Raw genomic sequence first — 19,634 nt, 5'->3', positions numbered from 1 at the left:
TACTGGTTATGTCAAGCTGTTTCTGAGAGAACGTGTCAGGTTGTCTAGGGTCCCTGTTGTTATGATCATGTTGTCATGCTGTGTCATCTTTAATATGTTGAATTAGGACTGTATGGGTCAAATTAACGTGGTGGTAATGTAGGAGAGATAAAGTACAGGATGTGATTGAGACAAATGGATAAGAGTTTCAAAAGTGATCTATATGTGCTGTATTTCCAGGATATTCTTATGTTGTTGTGTTTAGGCTGATTTGTCTGATGTTTGGTGTGGTGTGGTAAGGAGTGGTAAGGTTTTTTGCTAGTTTCTAATCCTTCAAATTATTGAAGCGATGTTGAAGTCTATGTTTAGACCTTTTGGTTCTAATGTTTTCAATGTGTATATCCATTTTAGCTCCTCACGGTCTAGTGTTTTGCCGAAGTCCCCCCCCCTCCAGTTTGGTGTTATCTTTGTGATTATGCAGAATTGTAGGTCCCTGGGGTCTTGTGCGTGTGTCTGTTTGAAATGTGCAGAAAGGCTGTGTTGTTCATAACCTTTACGGATGTTTCTGATGTGCTCTGCCAGGCGGGTTTTGAAGGGTCTGATGGTGCGGCCTACGTATTGTAGACCGCATGTGCATGTTATCAGGTATATGATACCTTTGGTGTGGCATGTGACTTCATGTTTTATGGTAAAGGTTTCTTTTGTGTTTGTGGATGTGAAGGTTTTTGTGGTTTTGTGTGTTTTACTGTTTTGTGTTTTGCATCCTATGCATACTCCACAGCGGTGGAATCCGTTTGTGTTTGGTGAATTGTCCAGTTTGCTCTGTCTGGTTTCTTTGGGTGGTATGTGGTTTCTCACTAGCTTTTGTTTTATGTCGGGTGCTCGTCTGTAGACTATTTTGGGTTGTGGTGGTAGTATGTCCGCTAAGGTTTCGTCCTGCAGTAAGATATTCCAGTTTTTGGTGACCATTTTTTTGATTTGTTGGGCTGAGTCGCTAAATTGTGTGATAAAGTAAATGTCATTATTTGGTTTGTCTGATGTTTTTGGTTTTGTTTTTAAAAGGTAATTTCTGTCTCTCTGTTCTGCTCTTTGGTATGCGTCGTTGATTAATTGTGTGTCATATTTTTTGTCTATGAATTGTGTTTTGAGTGCTTCGCTTTGTGTTTTGAATGTGGTTATGTCGGTACAGTTTCGTCGGAGTCTCGTGAATTGTCCTAGGGGTATACTTTTTATCCAGTTGTGGTGATGTCCGCTGTCAGATGATATGTAACTGTTAACGTCCACTTTTTTGTGATAGGTCTTGGTTTCTATTTTTTGTTGTTTGATGTGTATGTCCAGATCTAGAAATTCAACTTGTGTTTTGTTGTATGTGGTTGTGAATACGATGTTTTTGTTGTTTGAATTTATGTGGGTGATGAAGTCTGTCAGTGTTTTTTCGGTGCCTTGCCAGATGAACAGAATGTCATCTATGTATCTTCGCCAGAGGACCAAATTCGCCCCAAAGTCATGGCCATTCCAGATGGATTCCTCCTCCCACTTGCTCATGAATAAATTAGCATAACTTGGGGCGAATTTGGTCCCCATAGCGGTCCCTGTGTGCTGTAAATAAAAGTTGTGGTCGAACCATACGTAGTTGTGAGTAAGAATGAAATTGATGGCCTTTATTATGAAGTCTCTCTGTTCTGATTTTATGGTATGGTCTGTCGTGAGGAAGTGTTTGGCGCTTGCTGTTCCTTGTGTGTGATCAATGATAGTGTATAGGGCTGTTACGTCACTTGTGACCAGCCACATGTCCTCCTTCCAGTTGATGTCCTGTAATGTCTGTATTGTATGTGTTGTGTCCCTTAGGTGAGATGGTTGTTTACTGACTATGGGTTGTAGGTAGTGATCTATATACTGGGATAGGTTTGAGGTGAGGGAGTTGATGCCTGATATGATGGGTCTTCCTGGTGGTTGTGTTTGGTGCTTGTGTATCTTCGGTAGGTAGTAGAATACCGGCACTACCGGGTGTTGTGGGTTCAAGAAATCATACTCTTGTTTGGTGACTATTCCTAACGTCGGGCCTTCGTTTAGTAATTTCTGTAAGTCTTGTTTGAATTGTTGGGTCGGGTCTGTTTTTAATTTCGTGTAGGTGTTTGTGTCTCCTAGGATTCTGTGTGCTTCTGCTCCACCCTTATCTGCTGGTTTTATGATCAGTTCTTTGTTGTCCCTTAATTCTTCCAATGCTTCCCTCTCTTGTTTGGTGAAATTGCCCCTTCTATGTGTGTCTGTGTTGATTTTTTCTAGATCTTGTGTCAGTAATTGTTCGAATGTTTTGATGATATGGCCTTTTGTATGAGTTGGGTTGAACGTTGATTTGGGTTTGAGTGATGTATGTCTGTATTGGTCTGTTTGTGTTTCTTTTGGTCTAATGGGGTTTTGTGCAAAGAATTTTTTAAGTGTGAGTTTTCTTGTGAATGCTCGGATGTCCATGTATGTTTTGAATTTGTTTAGTTTTTTTGTGGGGGCGAATTTTAGTCCTTTTTGGAGTACTGTTTTGTGCATGTCGGTCAGTGTTGTGGTGCTGAGGTTGAAAATCCCTTGGTCTTTATCTGTGATTAGTCGTGTTGTTTTACTTTTTTTGCCTCCCCTGCACCCTCTGATCCGTCTCTTGCTTTCCTTTTGTTGGGGGTGTGTGTGTGTTGGGTTTCTATTGTCTGGCAGGTTTTTAGGCCTGCCTCCAAGTCTAAAAAATCCAAGTCCCAGTGCTCGGTCTCTGTTGTGTCTGTCATGGGTGCTTTTGTTTCTTCTACTGTCTGTTTGCTTCTGAATGTGACATGCCCTGCTTCTAATGATTGTCTTGCTGTATTCAGGTAGTGTTGGTCTTCTATGTCGTGTATGGAAAATGCTGAGCTGTCCAAGTCTGAGCATGTTTGGTCTAGGCTACTGTCGTCCGTGTCTGATTCTATGTCTTGATTGGCTGTCTGTTTGTGTTTGTATGTCATGTATTGTTGGTAGGTTAATGGTTGTTTGTCAATGTTCAATGTGCCAATTGACCCATGTGAACATAGGGAACAATGTGAAAAGGCCCAGAGACCCCAAAAATGGCCCCTGATGTTTGCAATGGCCCCCCAATAAATTGTTAACGCCACCCCATGATGAACGTCAACCCGAAGCGTGGCGAGCGGCGGCATTATGCGTCCTCCGACCTTTTCATACCCCCACTATCCACAATATTATTTTTAACCAAGTAATCCCTCTTACCCTCCACCTAAAGCGACCACCTTTCTAGGTAATCCTAAACCTGGTTGCTTCCGCTGCTGTGGCTGCACTACTTGCAGCTACATGAACACTGGTGACACTTTCTATCATCCATACTCCGGAAAAAAATTTAAGATTAAACACCGGGTTAGTTGCCACATAAAATTTGTAGTGTATCTTTTAAGCTGCCCCTGTGGTCGACATTATGTCGGCAAGACCAACAGGGCATTCAAAGAACGTGCTACAGCCCATCGGTCTAACATTAAAATTGCCATAACATCTGGCCACGGTGAGCACCCTGTAAGTAAACACTTTGTGGAGACAAGACACCCGCTGACCTCTCTCAGGTACAGAATAATAGACCATGTGCCCCCTCTGCCCCGTGGCGGCGACAGGTCACTGATTTTATTGCAAACAGAATGCCGTTGGATCCATACTTTGGATACCTTGGCTCCCCGAGGTTTGAATGAAAACCTCGGTTTATCCTGTTTTTTATAAATATGCTGCTGCCCCAGTATTTACACAGATAGCTTTACATGTGTTCTATAAATAGAATCACCCTTTATGCTTTAAGCATCTGTCTTGTACAATTTACTACAATAAGTGCTATCTATACGCTGCTGTTACTGTGAACACTGGTTTGTTTTTTGCTATGTCTATATGTGTATATTCTCTCCTCTCGCAACTTTGTTTACACTTGTGTATGATGTGTAACTTCTGTTCATTCATGTTTTTAGATCACGTGTCCGAGGCAGCCTCCGGGGCTCACTACGTCTCAGTAGCGTGTGATGTCATCATTAGACGCCATGTGACCGGACGCTGTGCGCCGCGGACAGCACCGAGGGCTATTTAGGTAAGCTCATTTGTATTTTTTAATTGTTTATGGCACCTTGATAAAGTTTCGACACTGCCACGAAACGTTGGGATACTACTGCCTCTGTGTGTTTATTCCATTACCGCGAGTGCCACCGTCCCCCCCACGCTGTACATTCCTGTCTCCACACCGGAGCCAAGTTACGGAGGGCACCGCCGTTCTTCACTGCATCCCCGCTGGGACTTGTGCATCTCTTGGAGTGCCGCCCCGTCTTCTATATATATATATATATATATATATATATATATATATATATATATATATATATATATATATATATACACACACACACACACACACACACACACACATATATACATACCCACTGAGTTGGCTGTTTATTTATTTATACCAGTTGCTGTAAGACTCATCTATACTATACTATATATATATATATATATATATATATATATATATATATATATATCACAAGAAAAGTCCAATTAGCGCGCAAGTCCTAATCCTTTCAGTGGAATTCAAGTCAGTCCTTTAGCTTTGGGGGAGAAGGAGATAATTTCCCAGCACTTTAGGTCAGATGTACAACCGGCTGCTTCCTCTTAATTACCCTTGCGGGCACCTGGATTCTCAGGTAAACGGTATTTCTAGGAGAGGAAAGAGGAGCGCTCCAAATAGTGCTTTATCTTTTTATTTCAATCACAAAAATAAAATCATCCACAGGTACATTGTAAATGGTGTCACGTACCACAATAGACGGTTAGGCACAACCGCGGGTGATAAACAGCATGAACTGGGGCTGTCTCCGACAGCAAACAGATTGGCAAACGGGTGCTCTCACCACTCTCACATCCACCACGGAGTTCAGACCGACGCCAGGCCACGCCCCTACGCGTTTCGTCACGAGGACTTCGTCAGAGGACTTCTGACGAAGTCCTCGTGACGAAACGCGTAGGGGCGTGGCCTGGCGTCGGTCTGAACTCCGTGGTGGATGTGAGAGTGGTGAGAGCACCCGTTTGCCAATCTGTTTGCTGTCGGAGACAGCCCCAGTTCATGCTGTTTATCACCCGCGGTTGTGCCTAACCGTCTATTGTGGTACGTGACACCATTTACAATGTACCTGTGGATGATTTTATTTTTGTGATTGAAATAAAAAGATAAAGCACTATTTGGAGCGCTCCTCTTTCCTCTCCTAGAAATATATATATATATATATATATATATGGAAGAACGGGGGGTGTCCAGAGTGCGCTTCCAGTAGTACCACCTAGCCAATATGGGTATAAAGTCCCAACTTTATGTGATCCTGCCGTCACTTATATCCAAACGGAGTGTTCATAAGCTTCAAAATAACACCGAAGACTTCGAATTTTAAAAGATGGTTCTTTATTAGAAGCCCAACGCGTTTCGTCTACACGACTTCATCAGGGGCAATGGCATGGCCTGGTGTGGCCAGAAATCCAGATAGAGGTGAACAAATGGAAATATCCTTTTACATATACAGTTAAAATCGGTATTGGTAGGTATGGGAGATAAGCGCCAAAAGGGATAAATCTCCAAAAATAGCTCCTTGAGAGGAGATAAAGATCCACGGGGGTGGAATCCACTGCAGTGGAGTAAGCACCTATATTTTCTTGCTGTGGATCACTCTATATTTGCTTTTATCTGGCTGGCTGTGAGAGAGGAAGACATTCCCTCCAGTCGTATACCTTGGATTCCACCCCCGTGGATCTTTATCTCCTCTCAAGGAGCTATTTTTGGAGATTTATCCCTTTTGGCGCTTATCTCCCATACCTACCAATACCGATTTTAACTGTATATGTAAAAGGATATTTCCATTTGTTCACCTCTATCTGGATTTCTGGCCACACCAGGCCATGCCATTGCCCCTGATGAAGTCGTGTAGACGAAACGCGTTGGGCTTCTAATAAAGAACCATCTTTTAAAATTCGAAGTCTTCGGTGTTATTTTGAAGCTTATGAACACTCCGTTTGGATATAAGTGACGGCAGGATCACATAAAGTTGGGACTTTATACCCATATTGGCTAGGTGGTACTACTGGAAGCGCACTCTGGACACCCCCCGTTCTTCCATGTACTCTATTTGTGTCTCTCACTAACAGGAGAGTCGTTCCAGAGTTGCAGCTGGTCGAAAGGCCCACTCCTGAGCGCAATTCCTGACCACTTCTGTTTGTTTTTTATATATATATATATATATATATATATATATTCCCAGCGTGGCCAGGCACTTCCTCCTAATAGCGCTGTAGTTTGGGTGCTCACACCAAAAGAATACATACACAGTCCCAGCGTGGGTGCCGCACACCAAAAGAACTTCTTTAAATCCGTATAAAACAGGGTTTATTACAGCAACGTTTCGATATCACCGCGATATCGTCATCAGGCTTTAAACCTGGTTTAAAGCCTGATGACGATATCGCGGTGATATCGAAACGTTGCTGTAATAAACCCTGTTTTATACGGATTTAAAGAAGTTCTTTTGGTGTGCGGCACCCACGCTGGGACTGTATATATATATATATATATATATATATATATATATATATATATATAAAAAAATGGGGGGATCCCCTTCCTGCGCTTACAATGTAAGAGCAGCACCTCTGACGGGTCCTCTGTTAGGCAAATCACAAATAATAGAAATGGAAAGGGGGGGGGGGTTCAGAGGGCGCTTTAGCTAGTAAATCAATCACTTTAAGTTGACATTAACATTTAATAAAAATACACAAACATATAAAAAGCCCATATCAGGATATCATATATATTCACAAGTGGTGAACAATCGTATGTGAGTACAACTCAGTTCAGTTTGTCAATTCGGTCGAAACAAGGAGCCCAACACGTTTCGTCATGTGGTGAACCCCTGCTGTATGCTACTGATCCTGATCACATTATTTTGGTGATTTTTCATCCTGCAAATCCCCAAATAATCACACTCAATTTGAGGACAAATCTTTGTTGCCCTGAATTGTATCGGAGAGATATTGAAATACCCGTCTACGGATACTCTTATATAGGACACACATACAGTAGTTATTGTCGGTTGCATTTTCTGCCCCGATGAAGTCATGACATGACGAAACGCGTTGGGCTCCTTGTTTAGACCGAATTGACAAACTGAACTGAGTTGTACTCTCATACGATTGTTCACCACTTGTGTATATATGATACCCTGATATGGGCTTTTTATATGTTTGTATATTTTTAATAAATGTTAATGTCAACTTAAAGTGATTGATTTACTATCTAAAGCGCCCTCTGAAAACCCCCCCTTTTCCATATATATATATATATATATATATAAACACACACACACACACACACACACAAACACACTGGCATGAGGTGAGCATTGAGCGTCTGGCTGTGGGTGCTCCATGATGAGGCCGATCATGCTGTGTGGTGTGTGCTCTAGTCTATGTGTCCCTGTCTGACCAGAACACTATACATCCCCGCCAGGCCACTGTGTGGTGTGTCCCTATCTGACCAGCATACTGACCATAAATGAGAATATTCCATGCAGCATAATGATGGGTTCTGGTATTGGCATAACAACACCACCACTGTCCAAGTGGTGGCGAGGAGGGAGCTGGTGCCTCGGGGGTGCAGCCAATTCTAGGCAGTCTGGATGTCATGGAATTTGCAGAAAATGGCCCACCAAACCAGGGCCATCTTAACAGCAGTGTGGGCCCCTGGGCAAAGCAATGCACTGGGGTCCTTACCCATTCTCCCCTCCTAGGGGTGTGGGGGGGGGGGTGCTATCAGCAGCAGTTTTGATGTCCCATGGATGGCAGGGGGTGCTCTATCTTCCACTCAACATGTAGGACCTGGAGCAGTAACTTCTGCTAATTACTCCGTTACTGCACAGGTGGTGGGAGGGAGAACACTAACGTGTGGAAGGGGGCACTGAGCTGAATGAAGGGTCCCTTGTAAATGACTTCCAGGGAGGTAGGGGGTGTTTTATACGCAGGGGAGGGTTGGATAATGGAGTGGGCTTAATATTCGTCATTTTCTGGTGGAAGGGCAGCTTGTTTGACTGCAGATATCGCCATTATCAGTAAATAGATTTCTTAGCCATCAATAGTATAAAAACCTAACTTTCAGGAAGTGCTGGGAACTTGGGGATCAGAGATCAGGAGCCAGAGCAATCCAGTGACCTAAATATAAAATGGTACTCTTTACCTAGAACGGCGCCCACGATTTTGATCTTGGGCATCGCAAGGGAAAACATTGCGTCGATCGAATCGCATGTGGCCAAAAAATCGCATGCGATGCGAACGACGCGATTACCGCGATTTTACATAGGGAACAATGTTAAATGGCCCAATTAACCTGATTTTACATAGGGAACCATGTTAAATGGCCCACAGACCCCAAATACCCACCCTGTAGTGTGAAATGCCCCCCCCCAATTGTTAACGCCACCCCACGATCAACGTCAACCCGAAGCGCGGCGAGCGCAGCGGTACGCGTCCTCCGACCTTTTCATTCCCCCACTATCTACGTCGTCGTGGAGTTGAGAATATAAAGTGTGGCGAGCGTAGCGAGCCACCGTGTCCGAAGCGTGGCGAGCGCAGCGAGCCCCGTGAGGGGACGCGGACACCTGTGAAGCCCGCGATGGGACGCGGATACCTGCGCTCGCCACACTTTCTATTCTCAACTCCACGCCGACATGGATAGTGGGGGTATGAAAAGGTCAGAGGATGCGTACCGCTGCCCCTCGTGGGCTCGCTGCGCTTGCCACGCTTAGGGTTGACGTTAATCGTGGGGTGGCGTTAACAATTGGGGGGGCCATTTCACACTTCAGGGTGGGTATTTGGGGTCTGTGGGCTATTTAACATTGTTCCCTATGGAAATTCGGGTCAATTGGGCCATTCAACATTGTTCCCTATGTAAAATCGCGGTAATCGCGTCGGTTGTATTGCATGCGATTTTTTTGGCCGCTTGCGATGCGACCGACGCGATTTACATTTTAACATGCATTTCTATGTAAAATCGTGGGCATCGCATCGGTCGCATCGCATGCCATTATAATGGCATGCGATGTACATGCGATGCCTGCGTGGGCGCCGTTCTAGGTAAAGAGTACCTATAAAACTGTACACCAGACGTTTGGAGCTGGAGCAGGGACCATCTGCTGGAAGGCTGATAACTCTGGTTATGGGCATGATAGAGACAAGCCGCTAGTGTTGACAGAAAGGGGAGAGTCCCAGATTTTGGAATATACTCTCAGAAAAAGTTAAGTTAGAGAGAACCTTAGAAATATGACTGGGAAGTGCAATTAACAGGTCGGATGTGGACTGCTGCTTTGAAGTTGGATATCTCCAGTTCCCCAGGGCCGATTTTCAAAATTCTGGTATTCCTGGAAAAAGGGGATCCTCAGCTATCAGCATAGGGCCCTTATACACCTGGGGCCCCTGGGCAAGTGCCCATTAAGCCCATACGTAAAGATGGCCCTGCCCCAAACATGTCCACCGCCTTGAAGGGGGCAGATGCTAAAGACCCGCTGGACCTCTAGCATCTGTCAGGGGAGCGTAGCGTACAGCGCTACCTGGAAGTGTAAGATTTCAGGAGCGCTGGTGTGCTGTTAAGACATATCCCCTAACAACGGGCAAGAAACCCCTGGCAACAAGCAAAAAACTCTGGCAACAAGCAAGAAACCCCTTAGAAACAAGCAAAAAACATTATGTATGTGTGGGCGGGGGGAGGGGGTATCACAAAATGACGACGCTAAATTTCTACTTATGCGACTGGGTTCTGGGTGTGAAGGTAGGGATGACATTTTATATATTATTTAATTTCCTGCAGTGACAGAATGGCAATGAGCTGGGTTTTGGGTTACTCACACTGCTGCTGTTGTGCCCCCCAGTCCAGTGCAGCGTAGCTTGGCTGTGGGCTGAGTCTCCAATCAGGGGAAAGCTGCTGCTGGTCCATCTGTGGGACTGGCCAGAATGAACATGATCTCCAACCCAGTCCGCCTGCTACACCTACAGTGCAGCCAGACTCCTGTATGGCAAACTGCTTGCGCGGCACTGTGGATGACATCATCACCACTCAGCACAGCGCAGGAGCCGCTGGACATCAGCACATAGAGATGAGAGGAGGAGCGAGGCGAGCTGCTTACATAACATCCAGTGCAGCAGACACCCGGCTAGCTATCACAGCTGAGCAGTGAGATTGTCAGGTTGGGACTGGCGGCACAGCTCTCAGATGATGAGTGGCTTAGATAACAGACTATATCAGTCACATTGAGTCTGTTCCCGAAGCTACCCCTCAGCCAGAAGGCAATGGAGTCAGCACCCCCTTCTGGCCAGGAGCCCGGTGGCAAATGACTACATTGCCTCCAGGAGTTCCGCCACTGTTGTCTACATGGACAGTTAAACGTAGCACCACGTCCACTTGCATGGCTCGCTGTGCTCGCCATGCTTTGGGCATAGTGCCTCGCTATGCTCGGCACACTATTTTATTCTCCCTCCACGCCCTAGTGTATGGTAGGGCACGAAATACCGGCTCCAAAAACAGTAAAAAAATATATCAACATTTTGACTGTCGACCTTGCCCATGTCGACCTAATGCTTTTGTCGACCTAATGACCTGTCGACTTAGACCCATGTCAACCTAGTCCCATGTTGACATTGTCCCATGTCGACCTAATGGTGTCAACCTAATGCTTGTCGACCATCATGCTGTAGATCAAATGACCGTATCCCCTCCCTAAAAAAGGACCTTCATCTCCATCCAGGCTATAAAACAGCAGGAGGTTTGTATTCTCTTGAAAGCCCAACAATTGGGGACAATTTAATCAGCAACACAGCAACCACCAGTGAGGCTTAACAGGAACAGACACTACCCATAATAAAATCCAAATCCAGCTGGGACTCATTTCTCCCCAATAATACGGTACCGTATAGACTTATAACCTCAGTCACCAAGTTTTAACTTCAAATTTCATTTCTATGAATTGCTTCTATTTCATTTATTTTTATTATTGTTTTTATGTTTAATTCTCAAATAATAAATTGTATAAAACAAGTACTGGCAATTTGTAATAAACTGTTCATTAAAAATAATAGCGCAGTCACCTACTGTATTCTTTTCTTTTTTAGCTTTCTTTTGTGGAGCGACACCCCCATATATTGTACTGCAGCTTAACAAAACAGTTCTACACCCTGCGCCTCTATACGGATAACTTGTTAGCTATCACCTTTCTCTACACATGGGCCAGATTCAGCATACAATATAGTGTGGGTTGGATACAGTACAGATTAAATATACTGCAGGATATAGTGTAGTTTGGATACAGTGTGGGCTGGATATAATGCAGGATACAGTGGGGGCTGGATATACTAATGATATACAGTATGAAGGTTAAGTGGCTGGTTCTGGAATATGATAATCTGCCTGAATAGGTGAGTTTTCAGGGAACGCTTGAAAGTTTGGAGGCTAGAGGAGAGTCTTAGTGTGTGTGGAAGGGCATTCCATAGGGTGGGTGCTGCCCGACAAAAATCCTGCAAGTGTAAGTGGGAGTGAGTAATGAGTGTGGATGAGAGACGCAGATCTTGTGCAGAGCGGAGAGGTCGGTGGGGATATATTTTAAGATAAGTGAGGAGAAATAAGTTGGTGTAGTCAGAGTGATGGCTTTGTATTTAAGTAGAAGTATTTTATATTGAATGCAGAAATATACAGGCAACCAATGGAGGGACTGGCAGAGTGGATCAGCAGACAATGGAAGTCTAGCCAGAAAGATCAGCCTCGCAGCTGCATTCAAAATGGATTGTAGCGGTGAGAGTCTTTTCTTAGGAAGACCGGTAAGGAGGCCATTGCAATAGTCAATGCGTGATATAAAGAGTGCATGGATTAAAGTTTTTTCAGTGTCTTGTGTAAGGTACGGACAAATTTTGGATATGTTTTTTAGATGCATATAACATGATTAAGAGACAGATTGAATGTGAGGAATGAAGGACAGTTCAGAGTCGAGGATGACCCCTAGGCAGCGAGCTTGTGGGGTAGGATTAATTGTAGTGTTCTCAACAGTGATAGAGATATCAGGTTGGTAACTACTCTTGGCTGGTGGGAATACAGTATAATTAATTCTGTTTTGGAAATGTTAAGTTTGAGGTGGTGAGATGACATCCAAGATGAAATGGTAGAAAGTCATTCAAAGATACGGAGCAATACTGATGGTGACAATTCCAGGGAGGATAGATAGATTGGAGTATCATCAGCGTACAGATGATACTGGAATCCAAAAGAGCTGATTAGTTTGCCAAGAGAGGAGGTATAGATTGAGAAAAGTAGAGGACCTAAAACTGAGCCTTGTGGTACTCCAACGAACAGAGGTAGTGAGGAGGAGGTAGAATCAGTGAAGCGAACACTGAAAGAGCGATTAGATAGGTAGGAAGAGAACCAAGAACCAAGGGCTGTGTTTTGAAGACCTAGGGATTGTAGTGTTTGTATGAGAAGAGAGTGGTCCACAGTGCCAAAGCTGAGAGATCTAGAAGAATAAGAAGTGAGAAATAGCCTTTAGATTTAGCAGTGGCCAGATCATTGACTACTTTAGTCAGTGCTGTCTCTGTAGAGTTTTGAGAGAGAAAGCCTGACTGAATTGGGTCCAATAAGTTGTAGGAGTTAAGAAAGTGTGTGAGGTGAGTGTAGGCAAGTCTCTCAAGTAGCTTCGAGAGGCATGGTAGCTGAGAGATACTGAGAGATGGTAGTTAGAGAGACAGTTTGGATCAAAATTGTGTTTTGTTTTTTTAAATGGGAGTATTAAGTGCATGCTTGAACAGAGAAGGAAAGATACCAGTAGAAAAAAAAAAGTTACAGATTTTAGTTAAGCTTGGGATAAGCACAGGAGACAGAGCTTTACTGTAAGGGTATAGGATCAAGAGGAGAGTTAGTGGAGCAGGAGGATGAGAAGATTGTGGTCACTTCATTCTCACTTGTGGGGTCAAATGAGGAGAGAGTGACAAAGGGCTCAGGATGGGAAGTAAGCAAGTCACCGGCTGAGGAAGAGCATGCCATTTCATCTTGGATTTTAGCAATCCTTTCCTTGAAGAAGGAAGCAAGCTCTTGCACACTGATATTAGCAGGTAGGGAGGATGAAGGAGGGTAAAGAAGTGATTTAAATGTATTAAAGAGTCACTTGGTGTTAGTGGCATGAGAAGAGATGAGAGATTGAAAATAAGTTTGTTTAGCAATCTCCAGAGCATTAGGCTAGAAATGGCAGGTAGTCTTTAATGTGACAAAGTCACTTGTATTTTGAGATTTACGCCACCGACGTTCAAATCTACGTGATAGTTTTTGCAGGTGTCTTGTTAATTTAGTGACACGGTTGGCATCTAAGCCTATGTTGATTGTTAGGAGTAGCTGGAGCAGCTTCACCAAGGTCAGTTTGTAGAGTCTGGTTCAGGTGGGTTACAGCTGTCTCAGGACAGACAAGTGTAGAAATGGGTGAGCACAGTTGATGCAGAGATGTAGAAAGTTGTTGAAAATCAATAGCATTAGTATTTCTGTGGGTTAGAGGAGGCTTGCATGATTTAGGTATTATAGAGCTTGGAGAAATGGAGGAGGTTGAGAAGGTGACAAGGTTGTGATCCGAGAGAGAGCGAATGGGGCGTTAGTGAAACAGAGCATAGCCTAGTGAATACCAGATCAAGGCAGTGTCCCTCCTTGTGAAGAGAGGAGTAAGACCATTGGGAGAGGCCAAGAGAGGAGCTTAGATAAAGGAGATAGAGGCATGAGGAGAAAGTGGGCTGTCAATAGCAATATTGAAATAGCGTATGATGATGGTGGAGATGTCAGAAGATAAGAAGTGGGGGAGCCAGGCGAAGAAATCTTCCAGAAACTGTTGTTTGGGAAGCCCAGGTGGGCGATAGATAGCTGCAAAATGCAGAGAGAAAGGGGTGAAAACCCTGATAGAGTGAACTTCAAATGATGTGAATGTGAGTGAAGCATGTTGTATTTATGCCTATTTCCCTACAGATTGTAAGCTTGCAAGCAGGGCCCTCATACCTTTAACTGTCTGTAAATAACTAGTTTGTTTTATCACTGTCTCCTATTGTAAAGCGCAATGGAATATGCTGCGCTATATAAGAAACTGTTAATAAATAAATAAAATACAGTGCAGGTTGGATACAGTGTGGGTTAGATACAGCATGGGTCAGATACAGTACAGTATATAGTGTATGTTGCATACAGTGCAGGTTGGATACAGTGCAGGATACAGTGTGGGTTGGATCTATTGCGGCATATAGTGTGGGTTGGATACAGTGTGAGATACATTGAGGGCTGGATACAGTGCAGGCTGGATACAGTGCAGGCTGGATACAGTGCAGATTATATATAGTGCGTGAAATGGTGATGGTTGGTTACAGTGCAGAATATAGTGTAAATTGGATACAGTGTGAGTTGAAAACAGTGCGGGTTGGATACAGTGCAGATCATATATAGTGCGTGATATGGTGCAGGTTGGTTGCAGTGCAGGATACAGTACAGGTTGGAGATGGTATGGGCTGGATACAGTTTGGGTTAGATACAGTATGGGTCTGATAAAGTACAGTGTGGATACAGTGCAGGTTACAGTGTGGGCTGGATCCAATGCAGGATACAGTGCGGCTAGATACAGTTTGGGATACAGTGAGGGTTGGATTCAGTGCGGGTTGGTTACAGTATGGGTCAGATACAGTATTGGTCAGTATGTGAATTCGCAGCCCTGACGATTATAGGATGACCATGCTTGTGCATGGTACACTGTGCGCATGTGCGAGCCATCCGCGCAAAGACAGCCAGCAATTGATAGCCAGCACTGACTGTTCGCAGGGTCATTGATACCCTGCAGCTGTTTGGAGGCACTAACCCAGCATTTTCTGGGGGTGCCCTAGTAAACACAGGCATTCCCCTGCCATTGGGAGGGACGGCCGCTGATGCAGCAGCAACCTCCTATTCCCCACAACCATCGCAGCACCGAGAAAGTCCTGGCATACTCGCCGCTGCAAACTGAGGGAAAGCCATTCAATGTTGAGTGATTCCAAATGGTTTTCCCCTCATGTGCACAACTGTGAACTGCGTGTTGGCAGTGCAGGGGTGCCACTGGTATCCTCAGTGCGGGATACCAGCTCTCTCTGCACAGTGAAAAACCTCATGTCGACCTTTTGACTGTTGAACTCGACCATATCGACCTAATGCTTATGTCAACCTAATGACCTGTCCACCTTGTCCCATGTCGACCTAGACTCCTGTCGACCTTGCAGTATGTCGACCCAACGGTGTCGATCTAATGACTGTCGACCATCTTTAGGTCGAACCAATGATCCATTCCCATTTGAGACAGAATTTAACATGCAGTTTTATGAAATGCAAAAAACAAGGTATGGCTTCAACAGTGAAGTGAACAATGAAATTGCACATACCTTTGGTCTGTGCAATGTAAATGAGGTGGCTGAAGATCTTGAGCATCTGTGGCTTCTGCAAGTAATTCTTTGCTCCACTCGTTACTGAGATGACGAGGTTTGGAGTTGTACAATCCCAGTATTTTGTCATCAGCTCATACAATTTCTCTGGCTTTGTGTCAGCTGACAAGCGGATGTACTGTTGTGGAAATACAGAGGTGTTACAGATATGACAATGGATCGACCCTCAAAAACATCTACTGTATTATTAGACTAAATCAGTTCAGTAACAGTGACGGCCACACCTGTGGCTGAAATGATTGGTTTGGGCAGTGGACATTACTGGCAATGATCTATCCATGCACAAACTGGCTCTACATAGGCACGCTGTCATCCTCATCCTCATCATCCGATTCCTAATCCCTGTCAGTGTGTGCATACTCTTCTTCACACACTAACATTATTATGGTATTTGGTAGCAGGAACACAGGACCTAAAGTAACTGTTTAAACCCCAGTGCATTAATGGTGAATACTGGACGCACATCTAATTCCAGCATTGCTGTTATGGTGTCAGTAATCCGCTGTGCAACTGGGTGACTGCTGTCATACTTGCTCCATCTACCAAAGGACTTTATTACAGTAATTATTTTGTTAGATTACTACAAGTTTTTTTCCTCGTCCCCACTTGGGATGAAGATCCACTCACAGCAGCAGCAGTAGCAAAAGGTGTAGCACTCAAGGATCCTGTTCTGAGGAAGCACGGATAGGAGAAGAGTCATCCATGCTTATAAAATGGGATGAAGTAATACTTTCGAACATGATTGAGGATATTGACGATAAAGGTGATGGTGGTAGAGATAGCAGCTGGTTGGATCTAACAGGGAGAACACAGCTAGGTGACAGTAGACTAGTTGTTACATTTTTAGCCAAAGTTTCTGAATTTGTCAAAAATGTCTGATGAACGTGCTCCAAGTGATGTAACAGGAAGGAGGTTCATATATATTTAAGGTCCCTACCTCTACTTACTATTGCTTTACTAAATAGTACAAAGAATATATACAGTATATTCGTGCCTATCACAGGGCTTACAGATGCATATCATAAATAATGATGCTTGTGAAAAAAGATAATTGTAAAAAAGGATGGTTGTGAAGAAAAACGCACCAAACAGTGCAAAAGATTAAGGGGGACATTTACTAAGAATACGAATACAAAAAATTGTATTCGTATTCTTGCTACGAATGAATACGACTGCATACCTCGTATGCAAAGTCGTGTTCCTGAGGGGAATTTACAAAGCAGTCAAATACGACTGCTTTGTAACCCTCCGATGTCGTATTAATTCGTATTAGCTGGCCGCATATATGGCCGCTAATACGAATTAGTGTAGGCAGTCTGCACTGATCATTCAGATCCGTGCAGGCTTTAGTGATTAAAAAATTGTAAAGCAAATAAATAAAAAAAAGCGTGGGGTCCCCCCACAGCTGTAACCAGCACCAGGCTGACAGAGCCAGGGCCAGTAATTAAAAATCAGGGAACCCGACAAATAGGGGTTCCCCGATTTTTAACAACCAGCCCCAGGCTCCAGGTCTGGGGCTGGTTCCCAAAATACGGGGGAACAAAATGACTAAGGTCCCCCGTATTTTAAGAACCAGCCCCAGGCCAAACCAGCCAGCAGGGTAATGCCACAGCTGGGGGGAGACTTTTTATACAAGTCCCCCCAGCCAAAGCATTAACCCCCTGACCGGTCAGCCTGGTCAGGGGCCCTGGAGGAGTGGGGACCCCCCCAATAAAGGGGTCCCCCCTCCAGGACTTACCTGACCAGGCTGAAGCCTGGTGCTGTCCCCTGGTGCTGTCCTCTGTGGGCCTGTGCGGTGTCACATGCCGCCGTCCGGGACCCCCAGTACCCGGACGGACAGCAGGAGCTGGGCGGCGCAGGGAGGCTGTGGACGCTGCCGAGCAGCACTCCAGGCCTCGCTCTGGAGCCGGGCGTCGGGGCGTTGCTAGGCAACGTCCCCGAACTTCCGCCCGGCGGCTCTGTGCGCCTGACGTCACGCAGGCGCCGGGTTTGAATAAATAACCGGCCTCTGCTGGGCACAAACGCCGGCTATAGCGTTTTCTATGCTACCCCGGTCCCTGGAGCTTTTGGGGTCCTTTTCCCAGTGCCTCCAGCTTTGCAGCGTCTCCTGTGTCCAGTGTCTCCTGTGTCCAGCGTCTCCAGTGTCCAGTGTCTCCAGTGTCCAGCGTCTCCTGTGTCAGCGTCTCCTGTGTCCAGTGTTCCAACTTGTGGAATTCCTGGTTCCCGCTGTGTGTTTTCCTGTCCCGGGACGGAGCCTGCATGATTTCCACCTTCTCCATCACTCCGTGGGTCACGTAAGTGCCCCTGTGGAGCCCCGGTATTTCTTTTGATTCCATTGTGGCCCTCCGTGGCCGTTCCCCTCCGCGGGACTGTTTTCCCTTCATTTCAGTGTACTTCGTTATTCCTGTCTCCTATTTCCCCCTTGGTCCTTCTCCCTAGTCTCCGCCAGGTAGGGGTGTCCCCTTTCCTCTCTGCACCCGGTTTTGGGGAACGTCCTTTCCTTGTTTTTACTGGTTCTGAGGATTCCCTATTCTCTGGTGGGTTTGCGACTCGGTCGCGCTGTCCCGTCCTTGGCCTGGTGCCGGTTAGTTAGGGTTTTTTTATCAGTTAGGCCCGTTAGCTAGATCTGCCTTTCGAGATACCCCCTGGCGATCGCTCACCCCTTGTCTCCACATAACACCTGGCTACATCGGCGTCGGAGCAGGCTTAATCGGCTCCTTCGAACGCGGTGGCTACAGGCGAAGCCTAGCACTACCGCAGGGGTATTCCATCTGCCCGGGGGACTCAACAGAGTTAGTGTAGGCTTCGCTGTGGCCGTCCTAAACAGCGGTGCCAGCTACGGGCTCACGCCTGACCTTCCACCTCCAGTCATCCATAAAGTCACGTGGTGCCTCGCCAGGCAGCGTAAGATTATAGCCGGTCAAAAAGACTGCAATATAAGAGCTAGATCTGTCTTAAAAAATGTATAGAAATTAGAAGGATAGCCATCAGGGCCTTTATCTCATTGTAAGGCGTCGATGGCCGCTTCTACTTCAGATATGGACCAGGGGGAGCACAGGGACAGACAGGTCTCAGAATCTAACCTCGGGAGAGCAATGTTGCTCAAAAAAAAAAAACTTCAATGTCAGCTGGGACAGGTTGAGGAGTGTTGGCATCAGAATTGAGGTTATAGAGCTGGGAATAGTATTCCGCAAAGGTGTTTGCTACTGTATGTGGAAGGGATCAACAACCCTAGCTCTCCGAGAGTTCTGTAGAAAATGTATTCTTGCCCTAGCTCTGTGACCTCTCAATTTTCTAGCTATGAGTCGGCCCGATTTATTCCCAAAGGAGTATATATTGGCTATATTCCGCTGAACTTCCTGAAGGGAGAAAGTGTTTACCTTATCTCTCGCCAGCATAAGACGCCTATATATAGATCTGTTAAGGGAATCCGCCTTATGGTCAGATTCTAGTTTGGACAACTCCGTTTCAGCTAATATAAGATCCCTAGCCTGGGCCTTCTTCAATCTAGCTGCGGCTTGTATAGCGGAGCTGCGGATAACCCCCTTAAGGGAGCACCAATGGTTAAACACATTAGTGTCCCCTGGTTGGTTAGTAGAGATATACAGGGAGAGGGAATCTTCAATAGCTTGACGGGATTCCAAATGGGACAACGCGTGGTTACCCAGTCTCCATGGGCTTGGAATAACTCTATAGGAGCTCTGATCCCATGAAATCAATAAGGGGGAGTGGTCAGACCAAGTCATAGGCAATATGTCTACTTTATGTAGGGAAGCTAACGTCCATTTGTCAGATAATGCCAAGTCGATCCGTGAGTATGACTGATGTGGGTGGAAAAAAAAAGGTATAGTCCATAAATGCAGGGTGTTTGGCTCGCCAGGCATCATGCAGATCATATTCACCCAGGATCTGGCGGAAACCAGTAGAATAGTCTACTGCATGGGGGCCTCCGTGTATACCAGGACGGGATCTGTCAACAGTGGTATCGAGGACCATATTAAAGTCTCCCAGAAGCAAGAGAGCTCCCTTAGCATGTTTCTGCACGAATGCGCAAAGTTTCCTGCAAAAGGACACCTGCCTTGTATTAGGGGCGAAAC

The 19,634-nt window shown here is 45.3% G+C and overlaps 1 protein-coding gene across 1 annotated transcript in view; it reads right to left on the bottom strand.

Annotated features, from left to right (window-relative positions):
* The window catches only part of LOC146021315 (transient receptor potential cation channel subfamily M member 8-like), a gene marked incomplete at its 5' end in the record, with an annotated part of 560,542 nt that overhangs the window by 493,093 nt on the left and 47,815 nt on the right, over positions 1–19,634 (bottom strand). Inside the window, one exon of the mRNA XM_083155109.1 lies at positions 15,478–15,655. Within this exon, the coding sequence (XP_083011235.1) occupies positions 15,478–15,655 (178 nt within the window). The remainder of the gene's footprint in view (positions 1–15,477; positions 15,656–19,634) is intronic.

Source organism: Crinia signifera, chromosome 7, assembly GCF_055691185.1.
Source record: "Crinia signifera chromosome 7, ASM5569118v1, whole genome shotgun sequence".
Taxonomy (NCBI): Eukaryota; Metazoa; Chordata; class Amphibia; order Anura; family Myobatrachidae; genus Crinia; species Crinia signifera.
Note: the sequence above shows the minus strand (reverse complement) of the source record. Positions and strands in the feature narration are given on the sequence as shown.